Below are 16,432 nucleotides of genomic sequence, written 5' to 3' on the forward strand. Positions count from 1 at the left end.
ACCTTTTCACCTTTGAGACCATTAAGAAGAAATGGATGGGCTGGGGACATCACTGTCCACCTGCAAGAACACAGCAGGCTCCTGGCTATTTCCACCCGTTCTATGTCAGGCCAGAGAGGTGTGCTTGGAACACATTCAGAAAGCAGACTGGAGCTTGGCAGTGACCGTCCTCAGGGCCTTTGCCCCTAGGAATTACATAGAGCTAATGTCTATAGGCTGGAAATTTGGAATATGATATGTGGAGAGAAAGAAGGACTGAGCAGGCAGGGATGAAGCCCCAGCTGGCCTTGGAAAGCCAGCAGGAGCTCTGTCCTCTCTGCTCTCAGCTGCAGCCAGGATCCAGCCGTGTGCTGCTGCCTTATGGTCAAGAAGCTGGACTAGGGCACCCATGCCCACTGGTGTAGGTGTCTCTGTGGCTGCTGCTCCCCAGCACCAGCAGAGCTGCATCGTGCTAGCAGAAGCCGTGTGTCAGGCCTGCCCAAGCCCATGACACCTGTAGCTGTTTCTGTTTGCTAAGGAGCAAGCAAAAAGCAAAGGCTTGTGTTCCTTTATGACTTACTGTGCACTTCCTGACCGTAGGTTCCCCAGAGGACTAGTTGGCATTGGCTCAATTTCTTATGCCACATATGAAAAGATGAGGAAAAAGGAATGGGATTTTACAGGCATTACCTAGCATAATGATACTTATTTAACCCACCTTGTGGAGATGCTCCCAAGCTGATTCTCATGTCATACCTTCTTCCTGGCCACTCTGTATACACAGTAACCTGCTCCCCATCCTTCATTCTTTCCATCAGTGCATGCTGCCCCATTAGTACAACTTTAGTTTGAGCCAAGTGCAGACCAAGAAGGAAGAGCTCCATTGTACACCTGGAATGAAAAACTTGCTCCAAGTGTGGAGTCAGGGGTCAAGTTGGCTCATAGAGGGTAACTGACCTGAGATCCTCAGGCCACCATGAGCACAGGGTCCCTCTGGGCTCAGGTGCCATAGCACAGCCCTGTGTCAGCTGGCATGGAGTGCTGACTCCCAGTTACCACCGGCTGCTCATGGACTCCAGCCCGTCCCACCTTTCCTGATGAGCACCACCCAGGATCCAACTTTGTCAAAGGCAAACTCTTCCCTGTAAAAGCCCCTTCTATTTTATGGAATGGGTCAGGAGATAAGGGAAGGAGCAGTACCTTACGGAATTGCTGAAAACAATACAGTATTGCCTCCTCATGCGCTGGGAGTCACATCAGCTCTGGGTCTTGACAGCCTGAGTGGAGGCTGCAAAGAGGTACTGCGGTGGAGGTACTGCAAAGAGCATCCATGCACAGTCACCAGCAGTTAAGAAGTGCATTCTGGTCATACACCTTGCATTTTCCTGCCAGCCTGGCCAGAACTGTGCAAGGCAGGCTGGAACCTGTTGCCGTAGGGAGTGTGGGGTGCATGGCTGTGTTCCTTCTTCTTCTCCCTCTGTCCCATGCCCTCTGCAAATGTGCACCTCACGCCCCAGAAATGGGCAGCCTGGGAGAGGGTTGGGGCTACATAGGGGCAGACAAAAACAGCTGCTCCAGAAACCTTCTCAATAAAATCTGTAGATGTAACCTGCGGCCTCAGTTTGTTTCTGGCACCATTCACAGGGATGCCCTGTTGGAAAGATCTATGTGATTGTGAATATGTTGTCGGGTTGAACTAGGGACACAGGCTGAGAGCATGGAGAGCAGGACCGAGTGTGTGACTTCTATTTAATGAAGCCTTCCTCTGTCTTTCTCCCCTAGCTCAATGACTCAGCCAAGCAGCTCATTGATATGGACAAGCCGTGCCCAGCTGCTGCATCTGGCTGCCATGCCTCCTTGCCCTCTGACCCTGGCGCGGCAGCCAGTGTGGCCCCAGGACCCACGTTAAGCAGCACTGGGGCAGTCAGTGCCTTTCAGCGGCGTGTGGACAGCAAGAAGAATGCCAAGAAGCGCCACTCCTTCACTGCGCTCAGTGTGACACACAAGTCCTCCCAGGCCACCAGCCACAGGCACTCCATGGAAATTAGTGCTCCGGTCTTGATCAGCTCCAGCGATCCCCGGGCTGCAGCCAGGATTGGTGACCTGGCTCATCTGTCCTGCAGTGCTCCTGCCCAGGTAACGTCCTCGGTGCGTGGACAGGGAGGTGCCAGGTGTCTAGCCCTGAGGTCTGATGACTTCATCGTCAGCTGTATGCTCCGTATCCCATCCCCAAACCAGCATGAGGAAGACAGTGGCAGCAGTGCCCTTTGGGGTCATCATGGCTTCCTTCTCCCCGCCTGGCCTCAGGGACCTCCTAAGCTTTGGTAAATATATGAATGGTACTCAGTGTCCGGAAGATGATCTAGAAGGTGTGTGAGGTGCTTCTCAATGGCCCGTGACATGGCCTTTGATTAACATTGGCGCATTACTCAAAGTTATCCTTTGTCAGTGTGCATTCAGTGCCATCTGATTGTGTCTTGCAGTAGGTCTGGTTTTAGTTTGTTTTCAGTGCTAGTATCTTTTTGGCATCTCTAACACTTGCTAACCTTGTTCCCTTTCAACAGACCTCAGAATCAGAATTAACTATATTATTTGGTTACATTCTTCTTACTTTTACAGATACCTTCTATTTCTAGATTTGTCCCTGGTCTCATTACACTAGTAAGATAAAAGCAAGGGGAGGGACTTACTCTCAATCCATCAGGCCAGTGCTTGTCTCATACCCTACATACTAGTCTCTACATACATCCTGGTCTCTATGTCCTGTAATTCATGGGCAATAAGTCCAAGGCTCAGGCTTCCCCAGTGTTCCCTGGAGGTTCTGAATGGATGTCAGCAGAGCTCTCTGGCACTTTCCTCCTGCCCCACAACATGGGCTCTGCATGCCTGAGTGCAGGGTTTGGTGTTCTCTCTGCCTTTCCCTTATCCTTACCTGCTCTCAGCCCTCCTGTTCACAGCTTGTCAGTTAACAGGAGCAGAAGGAAAGTTCCCGGGCTCTGCAGTCTACTATAGACAGGTCCCAGGGCAGGAAGGGAACAGATTTTTTTAAATTTGTGCTTGACATTGTTCCACAAGGACTTAAGTGCCGAATTCACTTATTGATAGAGAGGGCTGGGACCCTGGGTCTCATTTTCCAACAGTTACACTTGAAGTAAAAGTCATGGGCAGGCTCTAGACTTTCATAAAGATCATTGGAAAGGGTGAGAGGTCAAGTAAAGCAGTTTCCACCTATCTCCCATCCCAAATTAACTGTTGAGACACTGGGCAGCTATGGGTTAAGGGTGAGCCACCACATACTGTGACTTGCAGGCACCAACCAGCCTGCTGTCCTCGGTCAGCTGCACCCAGAGACCAACCCCCACTCTGCCACCTACCCTGCTGCCTTCCAGGCTCGGTATGGCTTTGCTGGCCTCGTGGATCACACCAGGACAGCCATCCCTGGTCCACCTGAGGACCACTCAGGCTGCTGTAGTGTGCTAGGCACAGATCCTGCAGATGGCCACAACACCACATGGCACCTCCTCCCCACCATGCCAGGCACACTCTAGGAGGCGGACCCAGTCCCAGAGTTCTGTGCTTGGGGAGCAGACTTGAGCTTTGTGATCACGCACCTGGAGAAATCCAGCATCATTGCGGATATGTCTCCATCCACAAAGAGGCCTCCACGTGCCAGGCTGGCATAAGGGGATGGGCTCCAGGATGGCAGAGCAGGAGCACCTGGACTCCTTGGTGCCCAGGGAACTAGAGCAGTGCTGGCCCCAGCAGGCGTCCAGTCAGGTCCCAGACCCCTCAGGCCCCTCCAGACTCAATATGCCATCCAGGTTGTGGCATAGACTGTCTTTACTGACAAGATGAACTCTTAGCTCCTGTGAGTAGAACAAAGGCTGGTCATCAAGAACCCAGGCCAGTTCTGCCCACATGTATGCACCCCTCACCTGCACACCCAGGGCTTCTTGGGCTGCAAGAGCAGAGGTTTTATGACTTTAGGTCATGGGTCCCAGAAAATTTTCTTCTGGAGAACAAGAATAGCTGTTGTCAAACAGCAATTAAACCCTGGTTGAACATGGCACAGTGTTGTGTAGAAAGTTTGTAGCATCAAGCCTGTGTGTCCTGGAAGAGCAGCCAACTGGATGGACAAGGGGCGGCTGGACCTGTGTCCCTGCTTCCAGGCAGGCTGGCATGTGTGGCCTTGGGTCAGCAGCTCCAGCTGAGTGTGTCTGCAAGACAGGCTCCGATGGTGACATGCTACCTTGTGTGGAAGTAACTCAGATCAGAAGGGGCCACCCAATGTGAGATGACTGCTCTGCTCTTTGTATAATTGACTTGATTCTAAACCTGTGGAGGAAAATGAACCAAATGCAAACACACACACACACACACACACACACACACACACACACACACACACACACCAGTGTGGGTGATATGCTCTGAAGAGGTGAGATACATGGACAAGGGAGCACCTCAGTAGCTGAGTTGGGGCTTGCCAACATCACGGACTCTTTTCTCTCCCTTTTGTGTTCCTTTTTAAAGTGGAAAGGAAGTGTGGGGGCTGTGGTTTCTATAGAAATGGCTCTAAAATACGGTAGCTGTTTCCCTGCTTTTGAGACGGAATGTGGTGAGCACCATTAAGCCTGAAGCTGTGGGGTCCCAGCAGAGTACAAGGTGCATGGCTGTCCGTGGAGTGATGTCCGGAGTGTGTGTGGTCTGGGGCTCGCTTCCACACCCCCTGGCAGCCCTGTTCCATCCTCACCTCCTCCTCTATACTGATCTCACCTCCCTTGTCTGGGCTTCATGGCACATCCCACCATCAGGAGAGCCAGTGAGATTGAATTATTTTCAGTCACATGTGAGGAAACTGAGGCCCAGAGGGCATAAGTAATATCTCAGTGCTGTGCTCCTCTGACAGCCCTCCCTGCACCCCGGCTCCGATCGGAACTGGCGTGGACGTGAGTCTAGGACATGGACATCACGTAACCCCTCAGCTTTCCCTTCTGTAAATGTATGGGGCTGACCTCAGGCCCAAGGAGATGAAGAGGGAAAATGCCAGGCAGTCCCTGCTGAGAGCGGCTGGTGCTCTATAAAGGCTGTTCACCTCTCTCCTCCCCTTTCTCTTTCAGCCTGGGACCTGGTGTCATGCAGTCTAGGGTGGCATTTCAGGGGGAGGACCAGGCTCCCCTGCTCACTAGCTGTGCACCTAGGAGAGTTGCTGAACCTCTCTGAGCCTAGAGAGCTGCCACTAGAGAGAGCCAGGTTCAAGAAAAGCTCTCTTCTCCCAGAGCCTCAGTTTTCTCGTGTATTAAATGGAGCAATGGTGCAGGTGTTGAGAGGGTAAAATGAGAGCACCAGATTGCCTTTTCTCAGTGGGCATGTTGTTGGCTGTGGTGGTTCTCCCTGCTGCTCAGAGAATCATGGAATGGATCACCGGCCCCAAGACATCAGATAGGGCTCCCAGGGCTCCCGGCCTCATGTATTCTGGCCATTGCTCTGCTCTGAAATTCTCCCTGTGCTGTGTACTCTGCTGGACCCTGGAGGTGCTGGGAGGCCACAGGTAGATGAAAGGGTGGGTGACGCCAAGACTGCCTGCAGCCACACCTCCTTTCTAGGAAGTCTGGACTTGATTAGCATCCCCATGAGCCTATGTCCCCCCTGACTGTCAGCCGCTCAGTGGTCTGTCCCCAGTGACAACCAGACCAGGCGGGGTGTGGTCCCTTGTGTCGTGAACCCACCAGAGAAACCAAGCATCCCTCCCAGAATCTGGTGAAGTATGTTCCAGTCACTGTCACCCAGAGGTCTGAACATGCCCCCAGCATAGCCCTGGCCCCACAGCATTGAGGTGGCTGGTCTGGGGTGTGGCCTGGGTCTGGGGACTTGAGAGCTTCCTGGCCCGCTGTGTGCAGCGAGAAGAACCAGCACCTCAGACACCAGCAACAGCCCTTTTCTCACACTCCAGGATGTGTCACAGGCCATGCCTAGACCTGGGCCCTAAGTCTATACAGGGTGACCAGTGTCCCATTGCACCTGGTGCTGCAGGGTTCCCAGGACACAGGACTTAAGTGCTAAAACCAGGACCATCCAGGCACAGAAGGATAGCTGGTTACCCCACAATATTTCCCTTCACTGAGCTGCAAAGGGTGGTGTCTGGAGGCTTTCTACAGAAAATGTGGTATGGTCGTCTCTGTGCAGGACCTGTGTGCAGTACCAGAGGCCCATCAGCAGGGAAGGCCAGGTCCCTGCTCCTGAGGGGGACAGTGGAGGAGACATAAAGGAGGCTGTGAGGCTTTGCTGTGGGACAGAGCTATGGATCCTGGTTGCCTGGATTCCTATTTGGTGTGTGCCATGCCACCTGAGGAGGCTTTTAAAACCTTCCAATCTGGGGCCCACCCCTGAGTCAGAGAGAGAGGGTTGGCACGCTATATCAGCCAGGTCTATGTACAGGGATACTGTGTTAACAGTCACTGTGCAGGGATGCTGTGTAATAGTCACTGGGGCCTGGGAGCCACACAAGGCCCCCAGGCCAGGCGGGCTCAGGTCTGCTCAAGGGCCTCATTCAGATGCCCCACCCAGAAAGGCAGTGTTTCCCTGGAGTTTGAGGAACTTTCTTCCCTTCTCAAAGCCAAGACAAGGGCCCAGTGTGCTGTCACAGCAACAGGCAGGGGATGCATACTCCTATGCTGGTGGAGGGAAGGCCAAAAAAGATGTCATGTTGCCCCTGGAGTTCTTTAAAGCTCTGCAGGTGAGTCAGCTGTGCAGCCAGGATGCTGTGCTGGGCCCGAGGCTGGCAAACTGTGCCTGGTGGGGCTGCTTCTGAATGGCTCTGGCGCTAAGAATAATCTGCATGTTTTTAAGGGTTGTTTTCAAAAAGGAAATGAAGAGGATGGACAGGAAAAGGAGAGGAACAAATAGCCCAGAGCCTGAAGTGTGGACTCTCTGGCCCTTTACAAAAAGAGACTTGTGGCTGAGGTTGTTTTGATGCTGACCCTGTAAAGGCAGAAAAGGCCGTGATGAGAAGAAAAAGAGAAACCTAGTGGTTATGTAGGGTCAGGTCAGGTCAGAGGAGGGAGTCCTCAAGCAGAACAGGAAGAATGTTTTGACTCTGGCCCAAGTTGAAAGGCACCAATTCCACATCCTCCCCCAGTCTGGAACTTGATAGGAGGGTGGGAACGTGGGAGGTTCTGGAATTTGTGCACCTTTCTCACCGTGAAGTGTGCTGTCAGACAGCAGCCTTCTCATGAGGTTTCTGTGAACCATGTGGGAATCCTGAGGCTCTAGACTCAGCCCCAGAGGTTAGTTCCGGAGAGCTGGGGCACAGGGACGAGGCACAGCAGGCAGGGACTTGAAGGATAGTGGCCAGGTGACTGCCTGTACCCAGCCCTCCCCCTCCTGGAGGTGCAGAGCCAGGCTATGGCTGCAGTGGGTAAGGTGGAAGAGGGTTGGCCCTTCTCCTTCCTGCTGGTCTTCTCTCAGTGACTGTTGGAGGCCTTGTTGACTCTTATTTGTCGTTATTATCATTATAAGTAATGCATTTATTTCTTCCTGCCTTCAATTGTCTAAGACCACTGTGGTTATCTCCAGTTCAGGAAATGCAGGCTTATGTCTAGCAAAAAATTATCGTAGGATCTTGCATAGGGATGGATGGCCACCTGATATAAATGCTGCCTTCAGACCCAAAACAAAAGAATGGCCTAAATAACAAGGATGCTAGGCTTCAGATTCCCCAACTGACCTATAGAATCAGTACGTTGAAACCCATTAAGGGAAGGAGCATGGCTATCTCCTCTAAATGCCTCTCATTCTTCCCTCCTCTGGGAACACACTTCTTCCATCTCACATTGGATGCACTCAGCTCTGCAGTCTGACCTCTACCTCCACCCCTGCTGCCCACACCCAGCCTGTGGCCTGCAAGGCCACCAGCAGGTCCTATGTCCCTGCGCCACATCCCCAGCTGGCATCCAGCAGCTTCAGACACTGTGGGCAAGACTCCCCTCCTGAGCCTCTCTTCGCTTTGCTTCTGGGACCCTTCTTGAAATTCTGAGCATTTTGCTCACCCTTGGAACCTCTTCCTCCAACTCCCATGTGAACATCAGTGCTCCCCTGGCCTTTTCTTCCTGTCCCACACACATACCCAGGGGTTCTCATCCAGCCAACAGCTAACCCCAAACTGTTTAAACTCTGCCTCCCCAGACCTTATTCAACTATAGATTCTTTCCAAACTGTTAAACTGTTTAAACTCTGTTTAACTGTTTAAACTCTGCCTCCCCAGACCTTATTCAACTATAGATTCTTTCCTCCTGCTACCTGCCAGCTTCCCCTGGAGAGGTACTCCATATCAATCCATGTCAGGAGAGAATAACTATTCTCTTCTGTCCTCACACCTATTTCCTTCTCTTTGTTCTCTTCTCCAAATTCCTGAAGCTAAGACCCTATGTCCTCCAAACTCTGCTCTCCCTGTCACCTCTGCCATCCAAGGAGGTGTCAGCTCCAATTCTGAAGTATTTCTCTCATGCCATTAGTCAGGATGAAGTAGATCATCCACTGTTACAAACAATTCCTGATGCTGGTGTGGTTTAACCCAGGGAGCATTTATCATGCATTTGTGCAGTGGGTCAGGCGGGCCTCCTGAATGGCATGCTCATGGTGTCCAGCCTGCTTCCTCTTGTAGCTGTGTCTTCTACAGCACATGGCCTTCAGCAGGAAGAGGGGCCTAGAGAGAAAGCCCTTGTGCACTTAACTGCCTCAGCCTGGAGATAATACTCATCACCTCCCCTCTCAGTTCATTCACTAGAACTGGACACTCAGCCCCAGATTAACTTCAAGAGGCTGGGACATGTGGAGAAGCACGTGGATGTCGGGCAAGCCCAGCAGTCCCAGCCCCACCACTGGGGTCCTTCTCTCCATGGCACCCACTCTGCCTTGGTTCAGGCTTCTCTGAGCCCTCACCAACTTGGCATCAACTGATTCCTAACTCACTGCTTCTGGGATTCCCTCTGGAATCCATATGTAATTGGGCTGATCTTTCCACAAATGCTTCTGGAGACTCTGCATTGCCTTAGGATAAACTCCAAGTTCTTAGCTTGGCCTGCAGAGCCATTCAGACTTAGCCCCAGATTGTCTTTCCAGCCTCCCCTGCTCAGTTACTGTCCACTCCCATGCTGGCTGCCCAGACCTGCAGCCTGTGCACCCCACACTGGCAAGCTCAGGCTCACCCCCCACCAAGACTGATACCTATGCCCGTCCTGTCTGCTTCCTGCTCACCCTCTTCCCCTCTCATCCTGCCCCCAACACAACACCCGGACACAGCCCTGGATAGGAAATTCCTGCTCACCCTTTGCAGCCATCTGAAACAGTCACTTCCCCTCCATAGCTTCCCGTGGCTCCAGGACACCTTCACCCAATCATTTCCTCTGTGCCTGCAGGACTTTTGCATACATTTATCATGGAAGGTGTGGCCTTCGTTTGTGTATATGGCTGCTCCCCTTAGCTTCAAGTCTTTTAGGGTGGGGACTGGTTGTCATTCACTTCTGTATCGTGGTACCTGGCCTGTAGCAGAGTTCATACCCATATGGTTTTTCCTTGGGTGGGCATAGGGCCTGTGCCAGCTGCACTGTATACTGAGCGGTCTTTCACACTTAATTTAATGCCAGAAATGCCATGTGCCCCCCTCCCCACCACTGCTACCAGCTCCCTGAGGGCTCACGATCCATGTCAGCTGCAGAGAGGTACAGCTGCAAGGTGACCAGCTGAGGGACTCCCAGGGGTACATGGTCGGCTGAGCCTCAGATGGCCTGCCCTGCTCACATTTGCACCCTTTATGAATTATTTCTCCCTGACATTTGGAGAGGTCAGAGGGTCAGCTCAGTTCCTCATGAATAATGAAGCAGCACTCATGTGTCTCCTTTCTGCTGGGAGAGGGAGGGTTATCAGAGGAGAGGACAGAAAGGAAGCTATTCAGGCCGACCCCAATTTTTAAAATCCAATTATTTGCTCATAGAGATCATTGGATCACATTAGGAGGTGATTAGTCACATTTTAGAACTATTCTCTCATAAACCAAACAGGAATCCAAGTAAGTGAGTAAAGTCACCACCAGACTGCCTGAGGGACCTCCAAGGGCTCACATAGCTCTGGAGTGGCCCGGTATCAGCCAGTGTGAACCAGGTCATGCTACGGTAACAAGCAGCCCCAAACCCTCGGAGGCTTACTTCCCACCCACTCTGCGTGTCTAGCTGACCCACGGCGTTCTCTTCTCTTCCCTGGACACCAGCAGACACCCACAGGCCAAATCTGGTAAATAAAGTTTTCTGTGGAACATGGCGCCCCCTGCTCATTCACACATCATCTGTAGCTGGTTTCAAGCCACACAGAGGAGCTGTGTTGCTGTAACAGAGATTATATGACTTTTTCTGGCCCAGTACAGAACACATTTGCTGACCTCTGGTCTAGAATGTCTCATCACTGTGGCAGGGGAGGGAAATTCGCAGCGGCCCTGCTCTACTTGCAGAGGGTGGGGAGGTGGAGTCCAGTGGGTACCTGTGGGGAGGAGAGGTGAACAGCCCCATGACACCACTGTGCCCAGCATGTCTGTATTTGTTTGTGAGTGTTTAACTGCTTACCACAGGGGCTGGGAGGCTTGAAGAGGCAGAACTGGACAACGGGAGGGGCTGACACTTATAAAGCCCGCAGGCCACGTTTTGATGCTGGTGGTTGTTGGACTGTCCGTGTGGTGCACACTGGTTCTGTGGGATGGAGCACTCCACGTTTGGGAAGGGCTCTCCAGTTCTAGGCTCTCTCTGTGAAGGGGCCAGTGTCACACTCAGGCTAACCCCATTGAGCCAAGAATAGATTCCTTCATCAGACCCCATGTGTGGTGTCAGAGCCGGATGGCTTACAAATCAACTTCCCATAAGCAAACAGAAACCCTTGAGATTAGGAAAATGCCCTTCAAAATCAATGGAAGGGGATGTATTTGACATTCAGGGAAAACATCAAAAGGGAACACCCCTCAAGTGTCTTCCTGCATCTGAGAAGTAATTAGGAGAACTCCACTTGGAAGCTTCCAGGGCATCTTTAAGATCCGCCCCCCCCCACCCCCCCCCACCCCGCCACCACCTGCCATCAGAGGGGCACACACCAGGGGCTCTCTGCAAAGCTGCTCTTACAGGCTGGATCTTATCTCTACCACGGGACACAGCTCTGACGGGGAAGAAGCTCCGGGGGCAGCACTGATGGAAGTGATGGTGGCTCTGTGCTAATGGCCTTGCGGCCCCCAGGCTCTGTCACTCACCTGCAGGGCAGAGCACTCATGCTTATTGTTAGCATTTTCAGAAAGTTACAGATTTAACTCCATACTTTTAGAAGGAGCCAAGAAAAAAACAGTACCAAGTGAACATGGGATGAAATAAAAAATCCCATCCTGAGAACCTTGTGCAAGGAGTGCTTTCTTTTGCAAATCTGGGAATTGCTGTGTGTCCCTGACTTACCAGCTATGCCTTCAAGGTAGGGACGGAGAACTGTGGCCTGGCTGTTTTCATCAGCTTCCAGGCTCTTCATCTGTGGTATCAAGTGCCAACCATGTTTCTTTTGCTGCTATGACAAGACAGAAGCTTCCATATCCACAGTTTCTTTCTGTGCCTCAGACCATCTGCTGGTGGATGAGGGAGGGACACATCAGGGAAGGTCCCTGGTGTCACCTTGGCACCTGGTGAGCACCCAGGGGCTCTGGGTGGGCACGTGCTGGCCCAGAAATGCAGGTGAGCTACTGGTTCCCTCCATCCAGCCTCTCAAGTTTGGTGAGCTTTTGTTAAAGCAGCAGCCTGTGGGGGCACCTGGGTGGCTCATTTGGTTGAGTGACCACCTCTTGATTTTGGCTGAGGTCATGATCTCAGCCAGGGTTGTGGGATGGAGCCCTGTGTTGGACTCTGCACTGAGAATGTAGCCTGCTTAAGATATTCTCTCTCTCTCTCTCTCTTAAAAATAAGCAAACAAACAAGAGCAACAAAAGCAGCAGCCTGTGGCAGATATAAAAAGGGTTTCCTCATAGACCCCAGCCTCTAGGACCCACGCAGCCATCAGGAGACAAGAACATAGATCCATGCCATGGAAGGTAGAAAGTAGGAAGCTCCATAGATGAGCACAAAGGAAGGGCCATGGCAGATCAGAAGAGGAAGGGTGGCTTTGCTTCTGGAAGGAAACGAGGAAAGGAGGCAAGAATGGGCACCAAGGATCACTGAGGTTGGCATCCTCCTGGGTCTTCCACTTTCCATCAAGGCTCAGGCACAAAGGTACATTGTTTCTTGGTAGGAGGGCCATGAGGAGGTTCAGAACTTTGCCACCTGCCCCTGATCTCCTAGCTACCTACCCCCTGCCCTAGCCAGCCACAGCCACTTGCCAGAGCATACCCTGCTGCCCTTTCCCTGCCCCCACTTCCCAGGCATCATCTGGATGCAGTGAGGAGTGGGAAACTCTTGCAGCCTTCCCTGATCAGCCCTCTCGCTTGTCCCCTAAGCTTGCACAACTGGGCCAGGAGAGCCACCAGCTCTCAAAATGTTACCACAGCCTGTGAGTTTCGCTAAGACAGGTATGTTTGCCCCTTTTGCACCCTTAGTGCCTGGTGTGGAGCCTCTGTGAAGGGGGCTTTCAGAAGCATGTGTGGATGGACAGACACACGGAATTAGAGTTGAGAAGAGTTTCTCAAAGCTTGTCCCTCTTGCAGCTTCTCACTATATAGGAGGCACCTTCTGTTTGAAGGCAGAACAGATAGGTTGTTGGGATATGACTAATATACGTTTTGTGCAAAGCCGGATGAAGATGCCTTGGGTCTTACAGGCTCACACAAAGAAGTGGGGGGCGGGTTGGTCCACAGGAGCTCCTGGTACCTTCCTGCAGTTGAGACCATCAAGCAAGCTGATTTTTATCTCCTAACCTAGAGCCACTTTGTGGATACTGTTCTCCAATATCCTACCCCTCTTTTTTGGCCATTCTGGTTAAGAATGTTCTGGGATGCCTTGTTAAGAGGTTTTGGCACAGCTGTGGCTTTTTGATCCAATAAGATGAGAGCAGACGCTGGAAGTTCATCCTTTCACTATAGACACCTACAGCAGGGGTTGGCAAACTCTTTTCAGTAAAGGGCCAGATAGATAATAAATATTTTAGACTTTGTGGGCAATGTGATCTCTGTCACAGCTCCTCACTTAGGCCCTTATGGGTGAAAGCAGCAAATGGGTGGTATGGTTGGATGCCATTAACACTTTATTTACAAAAGCAGGGGATAGCCAGATTTGAGCGGCAGGTGAGTCTGTCAACCCCTGAGAAGACCATGGAGACTAAGTGAGGGGCCTGTCCATGAAGACCTGGAGTCAGTAGCTGAGATGCTAGGGTCAGATGCTGGTGAGCAAATCCAAGTTCCTGCAGGGAGGAGAATGGGTAGGGGGCAGTATTCGAGTTGAATGGAGGCCTCCTTGAGGACTCCATTCTGGGCAGTCAGCCAGCATTCCTGAGTGCCGACAAGAGAGCAGTGAAGGTTATGTGGGCACAAAGCATGGCCCGTTCTCTCTCCTGGGACAGACCATCTTGTTCAAGCTCCTTGGCCCTTGACCTCGAGCTATCAGCACGAGCACATCCAGCCCAGGCCCCTGCCCTTCCCAGCCCTGCTGGGCCCCCCAGCCCAAATCCCCTGGGCCAGGGTGTGGGGAGGCATCCCTGGACCCTCTGGCCCTGCAAGCTGTTTATGGTTCTTTTTGGAGGCAAGCAGAAGAATCAGGCCAAAATGTTTCATTCTAAAGTTTTCTTTAGGAAGCATGTTCCTAAGAGTCTGATTTACACTCTGTGTTAGAGAGTGGTAGTGTGTGATGAATAAAACATGCTCATTTCACTGCTCCTTGGGGTGATGACAGTGTTTTCTGGACTCATATTAAAAATTAAAACAAGGAGATGTTTTTCTCAGGGTATTAGTCTGTGCCAGTGTATCCAGGAAAGCGCCTTGGAGCCCCCATACAGCCTGCCAACCACAGACCCCCTTTTTCCCTCTTACTAATCCCAGCAGGAAAATAAAATGGCCTGTTTTCCAGTACCACTTAGGGGCCCCATTAAAATGCACCTCTGGGCCTCTTGTGTCTGGTAACAACCTGACAATTTGGAATCAGGGGTCCATGGCCTCCACACTGCAGCCAGAAACTGACACTTGGGCTTCCCACCAGCAGAGGCCAGAGATATACAGGCCACCACAAGAAGTGGTAGCCCGTTCCACAGGTGTATGAACCACTCACCCGTGCTGTCTTGGTGGCTCTGTCTTTTATAAGTGGGAAAAGGAGGCCTGGAAGATCAAGGGCAGTTTGCCTTGATCGCAGGATTACATAGCCTGCCTGTGCTGCAGCCTCCTGACCCATGCATATCCTTGGAGGGCAGTGGGTATGAGTGGCACCAGGGAGCAGCATTACTAGGCTCCTTGGCATGCTATCCCCCTGTTTGCTAACACTGTGGTCAGTTTTATTTGATGGGGGCATCACCTCTGACCTCTGACCCAGCCAGCTGACCCCACATATACTTGCCTCCTGTTAAAAGCTTGTGGACTGTATTTTTGAACATTAGGTCCAAAGGGATTTCTGGAGTCATACATTCTGTAGGGTCAGTGGCTCCAAGGATCCTCTTGTTGGCTGGCTCCCCCAGATCGACGTGTGCTCACCTGCCTGGGATGAACCCCAGCTTTTGTCTGATATAGAGTCATCCAAAAAGAGTATGATATGAACCTGCTTTATCAGAGTCAAAGACCTTCCTTGTGACAGACCAGTGGTGCAGCTCCATGGTACACAGGGCTGGGCTGGGCTATGAAGTCAGGGCAGAGATGTCCACCTGCTGACCTCGGAGACAGGGAGAATATCTGTTTGAGGGCCTCATTCCCAATTATTTTTATCTGAAAGTGGCTGTCACTGCTTCTCCTTCCTTATTTTTATCCCTTCCTGATTTCTCTCACTCCTGCCAAGGCTTCACTAATCCCTTAAGGCCCAGAATCATTTAAAATTAAGCCATGAAAAATCAAAGCAGTTATCAGCAACATGGCTCTCGGCAGGAGGAAACGGGCCCCAGTCCTAAGGCCCAGAAAGCCCCATCCAGCATGGTCAGAGCTAGAGGGCGAGGGGCACAAGACACCCTAGTGTTGCGTTAGATCTACCTCAAACTAAACTCTGCTTGTTCCGTGTGTTCTGGGAGTGATGCAGTAAGGGTGTAGCAGTGCCTTCACCAGCACGGTGCCTCCCAGGGCCTTGGCAGGATGCTAATGATACGGAACCTGGTGGGATGCATTGTACTCATGAATTTTTAATCAAAATCACTTAAAGGAGAGCCCCTTTCATGCTGTGATACCTGCCCAGGGGTTAGCAGCTCCCTGGCTACCCCTCAAGGCTCCTAAAAAGGCACCACGATCTCATCGGTTATGCTCTCCTCAGCTGGGCATGTGGTCCTTAGTTGTGCACAGCTGGGCTGTTAATGGGGTCACCCTGTCCACCTGCTGCCACCAGCAACATTTGTCATCACCTCCTACTGGTAGTAACAAAAACAAAGGCCTGATTCAGAGCAGGATGGGTGAACACCCCGTCTTCATCAGAAAGTCACACTTTTCAGTTTTTAGGTCCCTGAGGGTAGATCCCTGCCTGGTGTAGCCACTACTCAGCAGATGTCCCGAAAGGCCTTTTGCCTTGGGCCCTGTGCTGCACTGCATAGAGGAGCAAGATGGGAACACACACTCTGCAGAGCATCAGTGTTGGCTATTCTCCATCTTGACCTTTGGGAAAAAACACTTTCACAAGGGTGACCTCTCTCTACACCTCGATTCCAGCTCCACATAATGGTTTGCTGTGCAATCCCATGTATTTTCTTTGTAGCATCAGACATACCAAGTTTCACCTGGAGGCCAGGTTTCCAGCAAAGCTGTCAGAAGGCCCTTCCCCTCCAGCTTTATTTAGGTGCAGTCCTGCATCTCAGGTAGCTTCACATGCCTGAGCAGCCCCATAGTCTCCCTGGGCCTCTTGACACTCTGCCATATGGAGTGTCCTGTGTGTGGTCCAGAGGAGCTGGCAGATGCCAGCAAAGATGGGGTCTGGAGTCCCAAGGCCACAAGCTCCTGCCCAGCCCACACTCCCAGCCAGCCTTCCCCACTGCCCAGCAGGGGGAAGTCAATCTTCTCCATCTCTCCTGGCCACAGACATTATTGCCTTCTGCTGGATTTTGGCTTGAGTGCCTTAAGGACACTGGGCAGTAGAGACCCCAGGCAGGTTGCTTTACAGGCACAGCAAGACTCAGAGCTGTCCCCACTTTGGGTCAGCAGTGCTTTGCATGTGAGGGGCTGGTTTAGACTGGTTTAGCTGTTTCAGGAGAGTTTATTTGGACAGGAGGCATGTTGATGAAAGCAGGGTCATGGGTTTCGGCTCTAAGTCAGTTACCTTGTGTCCTTGTGGCTCCT

General features: G+C 51.8%; 1 protein-coding gene across 1 annotated transcript in view; it reads left to right on the forward strand.

Moving 5' to 3' along the window:
* The window catches only part of SH3RF3 (SH3 domain containing ring finger 3), a 373,186-nt gene that overhangs the window by 262,548 nt on the left and 94,206 nt on the right, over nucleotides 1-16,432 (forward strand). Inside the window, exon 4 of the mRNA XM_078444321.2 lies at nucleotides 1,762-2,115. Within this exon, the coding sequence (XP_078300447.2) occupies nucleotides 1,762-2,115 (354 nt within the window). The remainder of the gene's footprint in view (nucleotides 1-1,761; nucleotides 2,116-16,432) is intronic.

Source organism: Panthera onca, chromosome A3 (genome assembly GCF_046562875.1).
Source record: "Panthera onca isolate mPanOnc1 chromosome A3, mPanOnc1 haplotype 2, whole genome shotgun sequence".
In the NCBI taxonomy this organism is placed as follows: domain Eukaryota; kingdom Metazoa; phylum Chordata; class Mammalia; order Carnivora; family Felidae; genus Panthera; species Panthera onca.